Below are 17854 nucleotides of genomic sequence, written 5' to 3' on the forward strand. Positions count from 1 at the left end.
ACAACCAGAGCATGTTCTTGTTTAATTTTTTTTACATTTTCTACTCTTTTTTTGTACTTTTATAAGGAGCTGCCACCATCTCTGATCACTTTTCTTGCAGCAAATCCTGAAATCACCCAAGAGCTGAACCTACCTGAAGCTCTTATGGACTGCTAGGAATATCTCAGGAAGAAAAAGCCCTAATTTTCCAAGTGCTGTGCAGGCTGCAAATAGCAGCTCCTTCCCCTGAGCCCCTGCAATTGAAAAACCCAACGTGCTGAGAGCAAAATCCAAGAGAAAGGACATTGTCTGTCACCTGCTGAGCTAATAGCTGAGTGACACTTTCTGCTCCTTAATTGCTGTAATCAACCAGGGAGCCCAAGGACTTTCTAGGACTTTGCTGCTCACTGGGAATTCACAGGGATAGAGCTGGGAGTTCAGAGAGCCAAATTCCAGCAGCTCTGCCCTGATCTGCAGCTCTGAGAGCACTTTCCCAAAAATGATTGGTTTTTATCATTACTGCCTTAAATTTGGGGGAATATCCCCCCCTGACAAGATCTGCTCCTACCTTTGTCTGAAAACAAAGCACTGCTGTGACAGGGACTTGCTGGTATCAGGGATTCCCAGGTGGTTTGTGAGGAGCAACACAAAATAAAATGGTTATTTTGGGAAATGAGAAGCAGGAACAAATAAACACCTAAAAAATTTAACAAATCTGGAGATGCCACTGGTAAAATAGTGATTCCATGTATTTCCTGTTGGGATAAATGGGAAGGTGGCAGTGATAGATGGAAATGCAAATCCAGGAGGAGGAAACAGCCAGAACTTTTTTTTTTACATTATTTGAACATATTTTCCCAAATTCTTATCAATATCTGATCATCAGGGCCCTCAAACCCAACCCATTCTGGGGTTTGATGACTGACAGTAATTTAGAGAGTTAAACATTAAAAATTCAAAGAAAATTCTTTACTTTTTAATAACTGCCTCCAGTTTTAGCTCAAAATGGATTCTAAATGAAATATCTTAGGGGAAACAATAGTTTAATATTCCTTCTTGCTAGCAAGCAACAAGCATTTCAACCAAGGAAAAATCCTTCAGGAATCACTGTCTTACTCTCAGCCCTTTTGATTTGGCACAAGTAAGAACTGATAAAGACCCTGATGGTCTCATTTTGTGCAAAAATTCTTTCTTATCAAAGTTCTCATATGCACCAGTAAACACAAATGTGCAGAAGTGTGTAATATCACATGGTGAAAAATTATGGGACAAGATGGAGGTTCTTGGGTGGCTCTTCTTCCTTTTTGTTCCTTCTTGATCTCAGTTTTAGTGATGGATTTTGGCTGGACAGAAAGTACTGCAGTGCAGGTCACAGGTGTTTGGTTAATAATAATAGAGATGTTAGTTTTGATTGGGTACTTAGGCTTTAAAACACCTTGGAACTTGCTAGATTGACTGACTTTTTTCACTTTTAGCTTGTTAGCTAGAAGTGCTGCAGAACTCACTGTAACACAGATAAGAATTAACAAACAACTGAGTCTGAGCAGGAAAATCCATCTCTTGTGTTTCAATCCTGACTGAGTGAAGGCAGAACAAAAAAGAAGACAGCACTGAAATGTGCTGCTGCTACAGGGGGGGAAGGAGAAGAGTTCTGAGCTCCCTTCCAAGCCAGGCCATTCCATGGCTGCTGCATCCCTCTGGAGCTCCTGCTCCCTGCACATCTTCTCCAGAGCCCTGCACATCTTCTCCAGAGTCCTGCACATCTTCTCCAGAGTCCTGTACATCATCTCCAGAGTCCTGCACATCTTCTCCAGAGTCCTGCACATCTTCTCCAGAGTCCTGTACATCTTCTCCAGAGCCCTGCACATCTTCTCCAGAGTCCTGTACATCTTCTCCAGAGCCCTGCACATCTCCAGAGTGAGCACAGAGCACCACAGGCACAGCCAGATTCCAGCTGCTCCTGTGGATGTTGGTGCCTGGATCTCTCCAGAGCTGCCACCACTGCAATCCCAGGCACAGGCACAGAAAGGAGTGACAAAACCCCAACACAAATCCCCCCCAAGCCCCTCAGCTCTCAGAGATTGCAGCAGGGCCCAGACAGGCAGCAGCCCCTGGGGAAACACTTTGCTGATGCCTTCCTGAAATGCTGGGATGGGAGAAAGCTGCCTCAGCTCCCAGCTGCTGCCAAGTGCCTTCTCCTCCTTTTTTTATTTTTGCAAGTAATGCAGCGAGTGCACTTGGGTGAAAAGGCACAGGGAGGAATTATTTACCAGCTGAAAGAAACGTGCAGCCATCAGGATTTTTGGGCTGCACTTTATTGAAATCCATCAGTGCAGCTCCTCTGAAACCCACTCTGGTTTCATCCCTCTGTTCAGTTCTGCCCCCAAATTTCACATTTAAAAGCAGCCTGAAAAGCTGTGGTGCCTTTGGAGAGATCTCTCCACTGATCAGCTCTCAGCAGAACAACACTGCAGTGTTTGTATTTATTTGCACTGTTGTGGTTGTTACTCTGAGGATACAACTGGGATTTCTTTACCTGTATGAGATCAGAGCAGCCAGAAGAAAGGCAGACAAGCTTTATGAATAATTACATGTTGTTGTGGAATGTAAAACATCCAATTCTGATACCAAAGAGATCTCATACATCTTTTATAAATTAAATCCTCGCTTGTGAAGGGAGACACAAAGTGTCTGTGCAGTTCCATCCCTTTGAAGGCATCTCCCCCTCAGCAGGCACCACCTGCATGCAGAGAATGTGAATGAGAAATCACAGGACAGAGCTTCCTCCTGCAGACAACACAGAGCCTGTGGGGTCTGATGGGTTTGTGTCACATCCAAGCACCAGAGACTGCTGAGAAATTGTGTCTGGAAGGGTCCAAGGCCAGGCTGGATGGGCTCTGGGACACTGCAAGGTGGAACTGGATGAGCTTTAAGGCTCCTTTCAACCCACACCAATCTGGGATTCAAGAAAGGCAACAAAAAGGAAATATTCCTCTGTGATACACTCAGTACAGAGTAGGGAAGCTAAACATTTTAAATATTCTGACAGACAGAACATCTTCAGCATCAGCACCAGAAGGACACCCAGGGTCAGTGTGCAAGTCTGAAGGCCTAACCCTTCAGTGGATAAATTCTGAATGTGCAATGGGAAACATTCCAGTGCCTGCCTCCCTTCCTCCCAGACTCCCACTCATGCTGCATGTTTACCCTGATCTATTAAAGGGAAATATCACTTGATGCACTCCTGAAATGAATCCATTCCAGGAGCTACTCAGCAATGTTCTGCACTTACTAGCACTCTGCTCCTTGGGGCAGCAAGTCAGAACCAACAGACAGCTGGAATGAGCATGGAAAAATGGAGGGAGGCAAAGCACAACCCATTTGTCTGGTTTTCCATCTGTCAATACCCCATTCATTTCCCAATAACAGATCAATAACAAGTGCACAGCTCCAGCATTCCTGCTTTATGGCCTGCAAAAACATCTTGAGAACATTTTAACCACAACAAGCACCTCAGTGGGGGCCAAGCCACTTCTCTTACTTGTCAGAAACTTAGGAGAGAAATACTTTGAAGTAGTTTTGCCCACTCTTTTTGTTGAGGTCTCTTTCCTTGGTGACACTGTCCTGTTATTGGTGTTAAATTTAAACATCCCTGTCCCTTGTTTTGTCAAGACCTCATGAGCTCACCACTAATTGTCCTGGAACATAAAATGTTATCCTGGTATCTCATGAGCTGTATATCACAGATTTACTCATGGTTTGTCAGAACACTTCATCTCCCAAGGAAGAGAGAGACATTCCTCAAGGAATCCACCAACCACAGTGGGAATGGGGGTTAAAATTGTGCATAGAAAGGAGATGTTTATGAAGGAGCAGCACATGGGATTCACCACCAGAAACATGATTTTGTTCTTATTCTAAGAGATGAAAGGCTGTGATAAAGTTTGGGCTGTTAGAGCAGGGGTGTTCAGGTTGTACTTGGCTCTGTGAACAGCAGAAGGGACTGGGAGGATGCCTTGGCCACCTCACCCTGAAGCCTGTCCCATGAGAGATTTTCTGGCCATGAAGGACATTGCTACTAAAAATTAAATCCTCCTGCACCCAGAGAGCAGCCAGCACAGCACCCACAGCAACAACCTCTAAGGAAACAGGAGAACAGGACATTTCTGTCCATGCCATCAGTGACTGTGCCACCACACACCTCCCAGGGAAACAGAACAGGACATTTCTGTCCATGCCATCAGCGACTGGTGCCACCCTAGCAAGGCCACAGCCCCTGGGAGGAAGCAGAAAGCACACACGAGCTGAGCAGAGTCCATTTGCAGGGAGATGTCCCAGCAGAAGGGAGGACTCACAGGGAAAACCTATCTGGTCTAAGCAGAAAATAGAAAGGCTTGTGAAGTTTTCTAGGAAGCATTAGCAGCTCGTTCAAACACACACTTCACCACCCAGCACTCCTGATAGGAGTGGGTTTTCCTCATGATTTCTCCCTTGTTGCTGGAATGAATCAAATCCCTGCCCTGCTGGAGAAGCAGCACACCCAAGCAGCTCCATTTCTGTGACTTATGGAGCCTGTGTCCTCTGTGGCTTTTTAGGGAAAGAAATTCCCAACAAACCAATCAGAAGAGCAGCCCCTCATCCTCCTCTCCCGGGGTTTTCTTGCTCTGCCCTGGCCTTGTGAGAATTAAAACCCTCCCGAGGAGCAGAGCAGAGCCTGTAGCCACCACTGCCCTTTCTGAGTCCTTTCCTCAGGACACCTCAAACCCTTCTGATAATTCTTTAGAGAGAAACAGAAAAAGCAGATTTCCATCCTGTGTTGTGCATTCCCAAATTCAGGCAGTGCTGGTGAAGAGCTTGGCTGGCTCTGGGCACTGGAATATGCTCCAAATCAAAAATCCAATTTACTTGATCAGCTCTGGGGTGGGCAGAGCTGCTCCACACATTGCACCTGAATGGATATTTCTGCTGAGGTATGAAAAGAAGGAAAGGACATGGCAAAAGAAGACACTCTAGAAATGAAACCAGTTCAGAGCTGGCATGAAAACCAGTGACAAAGCACTGTGGAAAATTACAAAGCAGGAGCTGAGGAGAGGCTGCAAGCAAACCCTGCCACCACCTGTGATCCCTATGGATCTGCCAGCTAAATGACATTTTGGAATTAATTACTGGATTCCAAATGACCAGGAGCAGTTGTCCTGTTTGCAAAGCACTGTGCATTTGGGTGAAGTGCTGATTTGGAAAATCAGCCTCTCCTATCTCAATGAGGGAAAACATCCAACACCAAGGCTCCCAAGCAGAGCATGTTGTTGGGAGATAGGGAAGCAAGCCATGGCATCAACAAATCCTGGGTTAAGGCTCTCCCTTTGTTATTAATGATTTCTGTGATGTGCTCCTTCAGCAGCACGAGCCACACTGCTCCCCCCAGTGCCCTTGGAGAGCTGCTGGCACTTCCCAGCAATTCCTTAAACTCAGGGCAGTGTGGGGAGCAGGGAGCAGCCCAGGGGCAGCACAGAGCTCACAGGGCCCTGGGGCTTGGGCTGCACCCACAGCCAGCCAGGAGCACAGCAGGAGGAATTCAGGAGCAGGGTAAAGCCACAATCACACCCAGCAGAAGGGATCCAGGAGCAGGATAAATCCACAATCACACCCAGCAGGAGGAATCAGGAGCAGGATAAAGCCACAATCATACCCAGCAGAAGGAATCAGGAGCAGGATAAATCCACAGTCACACCCAGAGCCCAGCAGGAGGAATTCAGGAGCAGGATAAATCCACAGTCACACCCAGAGCCCAGCAGGAGGAATCAGGAGCAGGATAAAGCCACAATCACACCCAGCAGAAGGAATCAGGAGCAGGATAAAGCCACAGTCACACCCAGCAGAAGGAATCAGGAGCAGGATAAAGCCACAATCACACTCAGGAGCCCAGCAGAAGGGATCTAGGAGCAGGATAAAGCCACAGCCAGGCAGGAGCCCAGCAGAAGGAATCAGGAGCAGGATAAAGCCACAATCACACCCAGCAGAAGGGATCCAGGAGCAGGATAAAGCCACAATCACACCCAGCAGAAGGGATCAGGAGCAGGATAAAGCCACAATCACAGTGCTCCACATGAACTCAGTTTTAGCAAACACCCTGTCCCATCAGCTGGGCTCTGACCTGCAGCTGGAGCTGAAAACACAAAATTATCTGTTTCTGTTACCCTCTCATTTAGATGACTTCAAGCTTTACTCTTTTTTTTTTTTTAATTTCCATGTATTTCTGGTATAAAAGAAGCACCTCTATGGAAACAGCAAGCAGCAATTTATAAAAATGACTTATGATTCTTCCTGAGTGTTTTATTTGACTACTATACTATCAAATCACAACGTGGCATTTAAAGAACAGAAGATCTGAGTCAGACAGAAAAACCAAACACAAGGCAAGCAGAGCTGATGCTGTAGTAGTAGAACTTTGGATATTTTAGGAGGAAAATCTAAGCAAAACCACCCCAACAAACCACATTGCAGCCCTCTCAGGCAGCCCTTTCCACACAAGATAAATATCAGGCAGCTGATGATTCATTAGTCAAGGCACTCTATTAAGGGCTAATAGAAATGAAAACAGATTTGAAACTGTCAAAAACACACAAAAGCTTTGGCCATGTGAAAGCCAAATTTCAGTGAGAATTCAGGAGACATAAAGGGGAGAGGAGAATCTCTTTTTGCTGGAAAATATTGATTATTGCCCTGAACAGGGCAGAGTTTAGCACATGTTTGACACTAAAAATGCTAAATAAACAAGCAGCAAGCAGGTGAGTGCTGAGGGAAAGGATCCTGCAAGCCTGGCTCCTGACATCACTCATCAGAAACTGCACTAATTGAAATGGGCAAATTAAGAAAGAGAAGCTGGTCTGCAGCAAACCAACAGCACTGCAAATTTCTCACATTCCCATCCATGGTGAAAATCCTTCCCTGGAGGGTGGGGAGGGTGCCCAGAGAAGCTGTGGCTGCTCCATCCCTGCAAATGTCCCCAGCCAGCCTGGGCAGGGCTTGGAGCAACCTGGCATTCAGGAGGGTGTCCTGCCTGCAAAATCCAGCAAGACACATCAAAACAGAGATCTGCACTACCAGCCTTCATCCTAAAACCTCAGAAATGTCCTGTGGGCATGATACAGCCAGTAACTCCTGAAACCTTTCTAACCAACCCCACTGAAGTGCCAGGTCACCCAATAAATAACCCCTGAAACCTTTCTAACCAACCCCACTGAAATCACAGGACATCCAGTAAATAACCCCTGAAACCCTTCTAACCAACCCCAATGAAATCACAGGACACCCAATAAATAACCCCTGAAACCTTTCTAACCAACCCCATTGAAGTGCCAGGTCACCAAATAATCCCTGAAATTTCTAACCAAACCCACTGAAGTGCCAGGTCACTCAATAAATAACCCCTGAAACCTTTCTAACCAACCCCACTGAAATCACAGGACACCCAATAACCCCTGAAATTTCTAACCAACCCCACTGAAGTCTCAGAACACCCACTAACCCCTGAAACCTTTCTAACCAACCCCACTGAAGTGCCAGGTTACTCAATAAATAATCCCTGAAATTTCTAACCAACCCCACTGAAATCACAGGACACCCAATAAATAACCCCTGAAACCTTTCTAACCAACCCCACTGAAACCACAGGACACCAAATAACCCCTGAAACCTTTCTAACCAACCCCACTGAAGTCACAGAACACTCAGTAAATAATCCCTGAAATTTCTAACCAACCCCACTGAAGTCTGAGGTCACCCAGTAACCCCTGCAACCTTTCTAACCAACCCCACTGAAGTCCCAGGACACCAAATAACCCCTGAAACCTTTCTAACCAGCCCCACTGAAACCACAGGACACCAAATAACCCCTGACATTTCTAACCAGCCCAACTGAAGTGCCAGGTTTTATCTCACAGCTGGATAAAGTGCTGCTTGTTCAGCTGCCTGCTGTACCAAGATGTTTTCCAGCATGAACTGGGTGTTGTAAAACCCAGTCCATGATCACTGAAAAGCATTTCTAAACACACATTTGGATTGTTACTGCACCCACAACTGAGATGCACAGAGCAAAGCCCACCTCTCCTCCCCTCCAGCAATCAGAGAGGCACCAGACACAAACCCAATCAACATTTGGATATGAACCTCCCTTCCAAGGTTTGTTTTTCTAGAATCACTTTTTCTGCTTGGGCAGCACACCCAGATCTTGTCTCAGGTGCCACGAGGAAAGTGAATGCTGGCAGCAGGAATGGCACTGAAAAAGCAGGGGGGTGAGAGTGCAAAGTGTCCCCAAAACACCCTGTGACCATTCACAGGATGTGTTTTCCCACCATCCCATCACCTTTTTCCTAAAAGTTCTCAGCAATGCTCTCAAGGATTATATGGAGACAAAGCCCAGAACAACACAGCACCTCAGTCCTGCTCATGGCTCTTTTCACAGCAAACTGGGACTATTAATTAATTCATTACCAGCGTGGATCCCACTGGTGCTTAGTCCCTATGAACCCCAAAGCACTTTCAGGATCTAAAATACCTTTGTGGGCATGAATCCCACTTCAGGGGTTTGTCTGACTCTTGTTTGTTAACTCAGATAAAAGGAAGGAAGGTGCATCTGTGGCTCAGGAGAGGAGGATATGCTGGGGAAAGAGCAAATAAATCCTCACTGACCCCACACCACTGGTCTATAGAGCAGAATTCCAGTCTCTCCCCACCACAGACACATGACAGTGAGTTCCCAACTGTGAAAGGTAAAACAAAATTCATTTACGATTTGCTTATCTCACTGCCTTAAGCCCCTGTGCTAATGGGTTTTTATATCCTCTTGTGATCAAGAATGTGAAATTCTTCCTAGAAGGTAAACAAGTTTGGATTCCCAAAAGGGTGACCCTGCTTTGAACTACCCAAAGTATTAGAAAAAAGGCCTAAAAATAAAAAAAATCACAAGGCAGGACAGCAAGAAGGCAAAAACCTTCATCTCCCCACAGTGATGCACTCCCCATCTTTCTGTGCTCCTGACAAGAGCCTGTCCCTGCAGAATTGTTCCCTTCCCTATCCCTGCACCTCTTTTCCTAAATGTGGAAATGACTTTTTGCCTACAATCCCTGGGAGTTGCTCTCAGCTCCAGCAGTGTCATTCTCCTCCTCCAAAAAGCCTCACACCAGCCACTGCATCATCCACTTCAGTTCATCATCACAGCTGCTGATGGACTCTAATGCCATGCACACACTCATTTCTTTATATATTATCCATAAAAACGGGATTTTTCCATGTTTTATAGAACTGTACACACACAAACACATATTCTAATAAGAGCTGCTGTTACAAAAATCATGGAGATATCTGTTCACTGTTTAAAAAATAGGTTTGCTGCTGGTTTGAACAGGAAATTTCCCCTGCACACTCGTGGTGCTGTCTGAGCAGCCAACCAGGAGGAATTGGGTATGAATTGTACAGAATCCTGGCAAAATGAGCATGTTTTCTGGGGTAAGTGCTTTGATGCAGACTGTGTGCATTGTGCACACGGGGTTTCACCAGGGCAAATGCCCACTTCAGGCATCCCTGCACTGGTGACTCACGGGCTGTGCTTTATTCCGTGCTGCAATTAGCACCAGCCCTCCCTCCCAGCTCCCAGCTCCCATCTCCCATCCCAGCCCGGGGCTGCTCCAGCTCCTGCAGCTCCTGACCCAGAACAATGCAGAGCTTTCATCTCTGCACGCTCACACTCCTCACCGCAGGGAGCCACAATTCCACCACAATTTGTTTTCCTGCTCTCTCAGTCCTGTCCTGGCTTCTCTCTGTGTGGCTTCACTCGTGTGAGCCATCCCCACTGCCTGTCTGCCAGGATCTTGTCTCAGCAGGCATTCCCCATCCCTGAGTCAGGAGCTAAAATAATGAGGTTTCATGGTTTAAGTAAGTGGTTTGGGAGCAAAAAGCAAACAGACACTCGGGGAATTGTAACTGCTTTGTGCCCGAGCCTTTGGGATTCATGGCCTCCAGTTTTTCCATAAAATCAGGAGATCCAGATTCCTTCCAGGTGTTTTTATTAAGGAGAGGGAGGTTCTCACATATTCCTGTGATTCTGGAAATTAGGTCTATCAAAAGCATCCTCAATCACAGAGAGGCTGTAAAATTTAAAAAGCTGTAAAATTGCATTATCATAAACTGCTTAAGAGAGTATTAAGGAATCTGGAGATTACTTCTTCATCCCAGTGGGCATTTAAAGACCAAGCTCCTCTCATCTATAAACACAATATTCCAGCACAAATCCTAACCCAGATGTTTGTGCAACAGGTAGGGCGTGCTGCCATTAAAGCTGCTTCTCCAAATAACATTTTTGGAAGAGATCACTGAAATATGAACTAAACTCCAAGAAATTCCACCTCAAGGCGAGAATTTCTTTCCATGGAGGGTGGCTGAGCACTGAACTCTGTCCAGGCAGGGTGTGGGGTCTCCCTCTCCAGACATTCCAGACCTGGATGCATTCCTGGCAGCAGCTCCAGGTGACCCTGCCTTGGCAGGGGCTGGACTGGCTCATCTCCCTTCCAGTCCCCTGGGATTTTGGGAATGCAGGCAGCTGAGCATCTGGGAAACACCTTTAAATCCAGCACACATTCACCTGCATCTGGGAAACACCTTTAAATCCAGCACACATTTACCTGCATCTGGGAAACACCTTTAAATCCAGCACACATTATTCATATTCATTCTCTGATGAACTTTTTATAAGTGACACATTTATTCTACACCAACCACCATGCAGCAACTCCGTTTTCTCAGCCCTAATACAGCACTTTAAAGCTGACTTCTTAAAAGCATAATTACTTTGCTAAAGACATTAAACCAGCACAAGAGAGACTTGGGATGGAGGGAACAGCTCCCAAGCACTCCTGCTTTGCCTGGCTTACAGAAACATCCAGCTGGATCCCAAAACACATCCCCAAAGGAACCAACACGCTCATCTGCACTGTGAGCAGCAGGAGCAGCGAGAGAGAACCCAAAGGAAAAGTTAACACACAGAATTTCTAAATGGACCCAAAGCTTTTCCTCATCCCTGGAGGTGTCCAAGGGCAGGCTGGACAGGGCTTGGAGCAGCCTGGGATGGTGGATATGGGATAGTGGATATGGGATAGTGGATATGGGATAGTGGATATGGGATAGTGGATATGGGATAGTGGCAGGTCCCTGTCCTGAGATGAGCTGTAAACCCTTCCAACCCAAACCATCGCAGTGCAGTTCTGAAATAATTCAAATACCACATCGCAAGGGTTCAATATACAGCATTTCCCCTCGACATGGTGCACTGCATCCATGTCAGTCTGGCACAGTGGCTGCTCCTCTCCCCCTGAAATAAAGGGATGCTGAAACAAGGGAGGGATTGCACTTCTAGACCAACACTGACACAGGCAGGAAAAAATTCCTCCTGCGAAGCCCTGCAGGACCATCCATCCTCCCGAGGACAGCACATCATACCATCCATACGTCTGCACTGACGTACACTCTATATCGTGTTGTTATCCGTGTGTTTTACGAGCTGTCCAGGACGCCTTATGTAACGGAGCGCTGTTTAACATGGACCGGCGTGCCCACGGCCGCGGAACCCCGGCATCCTCCCGGTAACACAAACCACAGCTCGGACAGGCGGGCAACGCTCCGAGCGAGGCGTCCGAGCACGGCTCTGTGCTGCCACAGAACCATTCCGCGAGGGATAACCGCTAATTCCCGAGGGAAGCACCGCAGCCAGCCCGGCATCTCTGGGGAGCGCGGGGTCACCCCGGTGCCTCGTCCGCAGCACTGACAGCCCGCCCGCCCCGCTCCCGCGGCACTCACCGCCTCCGAGTCTTCAAACCCATGCAGGTACAAGTTGTCGTACATGGAGAGCCGCTGCGAGGGCCGCTGCGGGGCCGGAGGGCCGGGGAGCGCGGCGGCGGAGCGCGGTGAGGCGGCGGGGCCGAGCTCCCTCAGCGCTGCGGCGGCGCCGCCTCCCGCCGGCCGCCCCCCCGCGCGCCCCGCCGCTTCCCGCCCGCCGCGCCGCCGCCTCCCATTGGCTGAGCCGCGCCGCCGCCGCCACGCCATTGGCTGGGACGCGCCGCTGCCCCCACGCCATTGGCTGGGACGCGCCGCCGCCGCCACGCCATTGGCTGGGACGCACCGCTGCCTCCACGCCATTGGCTGGGACGCGCCGCCGCCGCCACGCCATTGGCTGGGACGCACCGCTGCCTCCACGCCATTGGCTGGGACGCGCCGCCGCCGCCACGCCATTGGCTGAGCCGCGCCGCTGCCTCCACGCCATTGGCTGAGCCGCGCCGCCGCCGCCACGCCATTGGTCGAGACGCGCCGCACGCGAGCGGCGCTGCGCGCTGGCGCCGCCTGGCGGCCCCTCACGGGCTGATGGCGGCGGCGGTCCCTCGCTTATTTATAATAAAAGTGATTTATAATAAAACAATACCGACAGCCTAGAGGAGACTGAGCTGAGATCTCAGCAGTGCATATAAATATCTCCAAAATAGACTGGTTTCAGGCTTCGTTCTGTTGTGCCAGTGACAGGCTGAGGAGCAGTGGCCATGAACTAAAACACAAATTCCACATCAACATGAGGAATAATATTTTCCCGTGAGGGCGGCAGAGCTCTGGGACTGCCCAGAGCCATCCCAAACACCGGACACATCCCGTGTCACCTGCTCCAGATGGCCCTGCTTGGTCTCCAGAGATCCCTTCCAGCCCAATTCTCTGATTTATTTACCAAAAAATAAATTATTTACAATAAAATACAGCCTTCCTCCTTCAAGATTGCAGAGAAGAGCGGGTGGTTTCCAAGGAAAACCATCCATCCACCCCCCAGCAATATTTGGAAACAATTAAACCCTGAAGACACTAATTCTAAATACTAAAAATGAACAGAGAACACACACACGATGTCTGGAAACAAAACCAAATCCTGAACACCAAGAATTAAAAGAATAGAAGTTTGAACCTGATTTACAACTAAATTAGGAAACAAAATCCCTATAAACAGATTCCTCCTGGAGCTCTACAAATTCAACTCCTGGTGTAACACTACGTGATTAAAAAGTCAATAAATAATTAAACACTAAGGACAGAACTAATTTACAATTTACTTCCTATTCTTATTAAAACAATTATTTAAAATCTCATCTTCGGTGCAATCTGACCCCACAGTGCAGTTTCACAAACGCTTATTTGAATTTTTTCCTTTTGCTCAATCCACTTCTCCTCCCAAAATCTTCCTTCAGTTCTGCAAAGTTTAATCCCATGGGAAGTGTCCAGCACTGAAGCAAAGCCAAAGGTGTTTTTCCTGTGAATATTCCCATGTTCACAGCTTCTTACAAATTCAAATGAAGATTCCACAAAGTTATGCTAAATCTTATTCCCAATTTACTCATTCTGATGGAGGAGGATCTCAGATTTAAAATGTTCATAAAACTCCAATCCAGGAGTTAATTTTTCCAGCCTGTTCTGCAGAGTTCTTGGAGATCTGTGATGTTCCAGATTGAAAGAATCATTGGTCAGCTCGAAATTAAAAAAAAAAAAAAATTAAAAAAGGCTGTGAAATCACAAGATGAAAGGGAAAAAAGTGAACTTCACATAGATTTGTAATAAAACAACTTAATTCAGGAGTCAGGGGAATCATTATTTGATTTCCAGTCCTCACATTTCCTTTTAAGACACAGAGGTTATTAAAAATATATATTTAATGACTCAACCCAAAAGGCTGCTTAAAGATGCTATAAAAATACAAATCCCTGCAACAGAGAGGAATTCTAAATCAAAGGCTGATTTGAATATTGTGAGATAATTTATCCAAGAAACACACACCGAGGTGAGGGAGCTCTTTCAAGTTGGCTGAGAGCTAATATAAATATAATAAATATTCTGAGGGGATGGGGGCTGATATTATCCAGCAGGGAATTCCACTGTTCAGGCCACTGCTGGAAACATGGGATGGCCAAAGAGCTGGAATGAGCCTTGTTAAAGCCTAACCTTTTAAAAATGTCATTTTTGAATGGCTTTGCTTGCTGCATTATTCATTTTTTAAATAACACTCATTGATGATGTGAATCAGAGCCCACAACTCCACGTTCCCAAGGGCACAGGAGGTTTGGAAAGAAATGTAAATGAAGACCAAAACTTTGAATGCCCAACAAGGATGTAACCCAGACTAAAATATCTCAAAGTTGGAGAGGTGGGCTCAGAAATCAGAATATTTTGAGTACCCACAGCCCTCCGAAACACTCCAAATACTCTGCTGCCATTAGAGATTATTCACATCCTCTTTATTTTTAATTAAAGTACAAAGGAAATCTCTCTGAGAAATGTATCCACCTATCCCAAAATATCCATTATTTAGTCAGTCCTGAGCTACTCAAATGTGGGAACATCTTTTTTTTTTTGTTGTTTTTTTCCGAGGGCGTGAATACAGAACCAGAGAAAATTTTATTTCCAGCCCGAATCTAATGATTCCTCAATCAAATGACAGCACTTGTGTGGTTCTTTCAGGAGCTGGAGCAATGAACTATTTGCATAAACACGCTGAAGTGCTGCTGGAATAAATAAATGTGCAGGATCCAGACTGGCAAGGCAGGGGAACGCCTCGGCACTGCACTGCGCCAAGCGGGATGGGAGGGACCAGCAACCTCTCCCTTCTCCCAAATTCCACTTCCAGCCAGCATTCCACCCTGTGGAGCAGCAGCACTGCCTCCTGGAATATTCACTGTCCTGGTTTGGAGGACAGGTGTCTGCTGAGAAAGGCAGGAGCCTCTCTTTGAAATGGAGAATGTAAACTTTCTCCCTTTAAATTATTGTAATTTTGAAATCAAGGGGCTCTCAGGCAAAGATATGGGAATAGGAATAACAGTTCTTTACTAGGGAAATTAAAATAGAAATACAGCACTACAAAGGAATGAACCCCAAAGTCAGATTACAACCTGACACCCGTCAGGCAGGGTGTTGGCAGCAGTTTGATTAAATGGTGGCTGAAGTTTTTTTGTAGTGGCAGATGTGATTCAGTTGGAGCAGTGGTTTTGTACAAGGTGCAGTTTTTTTCAGAGGTTTAGTGGTGATGTGGAGGAATTTCATTTTCCTCTGAACTTTAGTGGAGAAAGGGCTACTTTAGTGTCCCAAACCCTCTGTTTTTATCTTGGTAAGAAATGTTGGGCTCTTCCCCCTGGCTGGAGCAACTCCCAATGGGATGCAGTAATTTTATCAGTCCCACAGTGGGACTCAATGGCCATGAGCAGAAAATGACTGGCTGGAGGAAGGATGGGTTGTGAAAAGATAAAGAACACTGCCCTGCCTGGTTTATAAACCATGGTCATGAACAGGAGATATCCCATGAGATAAAGAACACTGCCCCAGCTGGTTTATAAACCATGGCCATGAACAGGAGATATCCCATGAGATAAAGAACACTGCCCCAGCTGGTTTATAAACCATGGCCATGAACAGGAGATATCCCATGGAGATAAAGAACACTGCCCCAGCTGGTTTATAAACCATGGCCATGAACAGGAGATATCCCATGGAGATAAAGAACACTGCCCCAGCTGGTTTATAAACCATGGCCATGAACAGGAGATATCCCATGGAGATAAAGAACACTGCCCCAGCTGGTTTCAATGGATGCCCATTAGCAGAATATCTCCCACAGAGATCAGCATCACTGCCCCACCCTCAGCAGATGGTGACAGAACAGATTCCTTTTATCACACCCTGTATTATAAACCAAGACATTCACCCTGGAGCAGCAAAACTCCAACAACAACACAGCCAAGTTCTTTATGGCCTCTCCCTGCTCTCAGGATGGTCAACCTGGATTCCTGACATTACTTAGGGATAATGAGATTAAAAAACCTCCAGAAGGTTTTTAGGGGAACATGAACAAAGAGCATTAGTGGTTGCATTAAGAGCAGGATTGGATATGGATCCACTCCTCCAAACCCACAGTCTCCATCAGCATCCTCCCCATGACACAAACTGGGGGGTTCATCTTCCCCCATTCTGCATTCCTGCTGGAGAAAATTGCTGTCCCCTATGGAAAGCTGCTCTTGTTGACATCAGCAGGAGAGCCCAGGGATGGATTTTGCTAATAGAAGGGGAAAGGACCGTCAGCAATCTCCAGGAATCTTCCATCAGTGGGAAGGAGGCCAGCTCCTCACTCCCCTGAATTACTTGGCACAGCCCTGCTGCTTGCCCCTTCTCCCTGCAAAGAAATTCCTGTGCCCCTTCTCCCTCCAAAGCAATTCCTGTGCCCCTTCTCCCTCTAAAGCAATTTCTGTGCCCCTTCTTCCTCCAAAGAAATTCCTATGCCCCTTCTCCCTCTGAAGCAATTTTTGTGCCCCTTCTCCCTCTAAAGCAATTTTTGTGCCCCTTCTCCCTCTAAAGCAATTTCCATGCCCCTTCCTTCTCCCTCCAAAGTAATTTCTATGCCCCTTCTCCCTCCAAAGAAATTTCTGTGCCCCTTCTCCCTCTGAAGCAATTTCTGTGCCCCTTCCTTCTCCCTCTATACCAATTTCTGTGCCCCTTCTCCCTCTAAAACAATTTGTCTGCCCTTCTCCCTCCTCCTCTAACAGAGATCAGATAAAAATCTGGAGCAGTGACAGCAGCTTCTGCCCTGGGAGGAGGCACGGCCAGGAGAACCCCCTAAGATCCCCTCTAACCCCCTTTTCCAGCAGGATGGGTTGGAATTTGTGGGATTTGGAAGTCCTTGAAGCCACCAGAGGAATAGGGATGGATTTCTGTTTAAAAGAAAGGAGGATTGTGCTGTTTGGGATCTCTCCTGGCTCAGAGGATTCGGTGAATTCGAAGTTTTAATTCAAACAACATGCTCTAATCCTTGGAATTCCAAGTAATGAATTAGTCTGGTCTAATTTGCCAGTTCTTCTGGAGGAAGCGGGGTGCCACCTATCCTAAAACACATTCATCTGACACTCTTATGTAAAGGCTGCTATAATTAAAGGGTGTGAAGTCTGGGTTGTCACTTCCCTTGGCTGGGAGCACCTCCAGTGAGAGGTAACTGGGCTGCCTGTGTAGGTACCTCTAAATTTACCGAGCTGTGAAAAGCCTCTTTGCCCCGGCAGGGGAGCCAAGGCCCTTGCAGAGGGATTTAGAGGGAAGAGGGGATGATCCCCAGCTCCTGAGGCAGGCAGGGATGTGTTCTGTTAATGGTATTGGCTTTTTGCAAATATTGAAGTGGATACTGTGTGTGTGGTGCTGGAATACTTTTAAAATTTAGATTTTCTTTAAGCTGATAAAGTGTCTTTGTAGTAGGTAAACTATCTACTTAATTAAATAACATCCAGTAAAAAACCTTCTACTAGCAGTTACCAACACCAACCAGCTCTAAAAATTGAAGACCACAGCCCAAATTAAGACTAATTAAAAAAATAAATTAAAACCACAGCCAAAAAACCACACATCATCTAAAAAGACAAACTCCAAGAGTGGCCATGTAAACCAGTTCTTAAAATATGAAAAACAGTTGGTAGGAAAGTTTGAAAATGTGTGATGGGTCTATGAATGTGCAATTATTTCCTAATTGCATTAGAAGCATTTCTTGGCCTATCAGCTTTTGTCACATCATGCTGTAAAATGCCTTAAAGCCAATTATCTAAAATCACCTAAAATGGTTTCTATTGCAATGCATCTTCCACAGTTCTGTTTCTCTGGTTTTATTTGCAAGGCCATCCTCTGAAACTTTTTTCAGCTCCATTTCTCTCTCAGCAACACCTGTCCCACTCCATGGCATTTCCAAGGCAGCATTTCTGAGCTCCAGGTTTGCACACAGATGTGTGAGCCTTGTCAGGCCCTGAGAACTCCCTCCAAATCCATTTCCCAC

General features: G+C 46.6%; 1 protein-coding gene across 6 annotated transcripts in view; it reads right to left on the reverse strand.

Moving 5' to 3' along the window:
- LOC116998632 (voltage-dependent L-type calcium channel subunit beta-4) overlaps nt 1-17854 on the reverse strand; it is a 76232-nt gene that overhangs the window by 30402 nt on the left and 27976 nt on the right. Inside the window, exon 1 of one of the 6 annotated variants that reach the window (XM_033064609.1) lies at nt 11830-11882. The exons of the other annotated variants lie outside the window; for them this stretch is intronic. Coding sequence (XP_032920500.1) covers nt 11830-11874 — 45 coding nt within the window. The 5' untranslated portion in view covers nt 11875-11882. Of the gene's footprint in view, nt 1-11829; nt 11883-17854 lie in introns of those variants that run through there. 6 annotated transcript variants of the gene reach the window in all.

The sequence above is a fragment of the Catharus ustulatus genome, chromosome 7 (assembly GCF_009819885.2).
Source record: "Catharus ustulatus isolate bCatUst1 chromosome 7, bCatUst1.pri.v2, whole genome shotgun sequence".
Taxonomy (NCBI): Eukaryota; Metazoa; Chordata; class Aves; order Passeriformes; family Turdidae; genus Catharus; species Catharus ustulatus.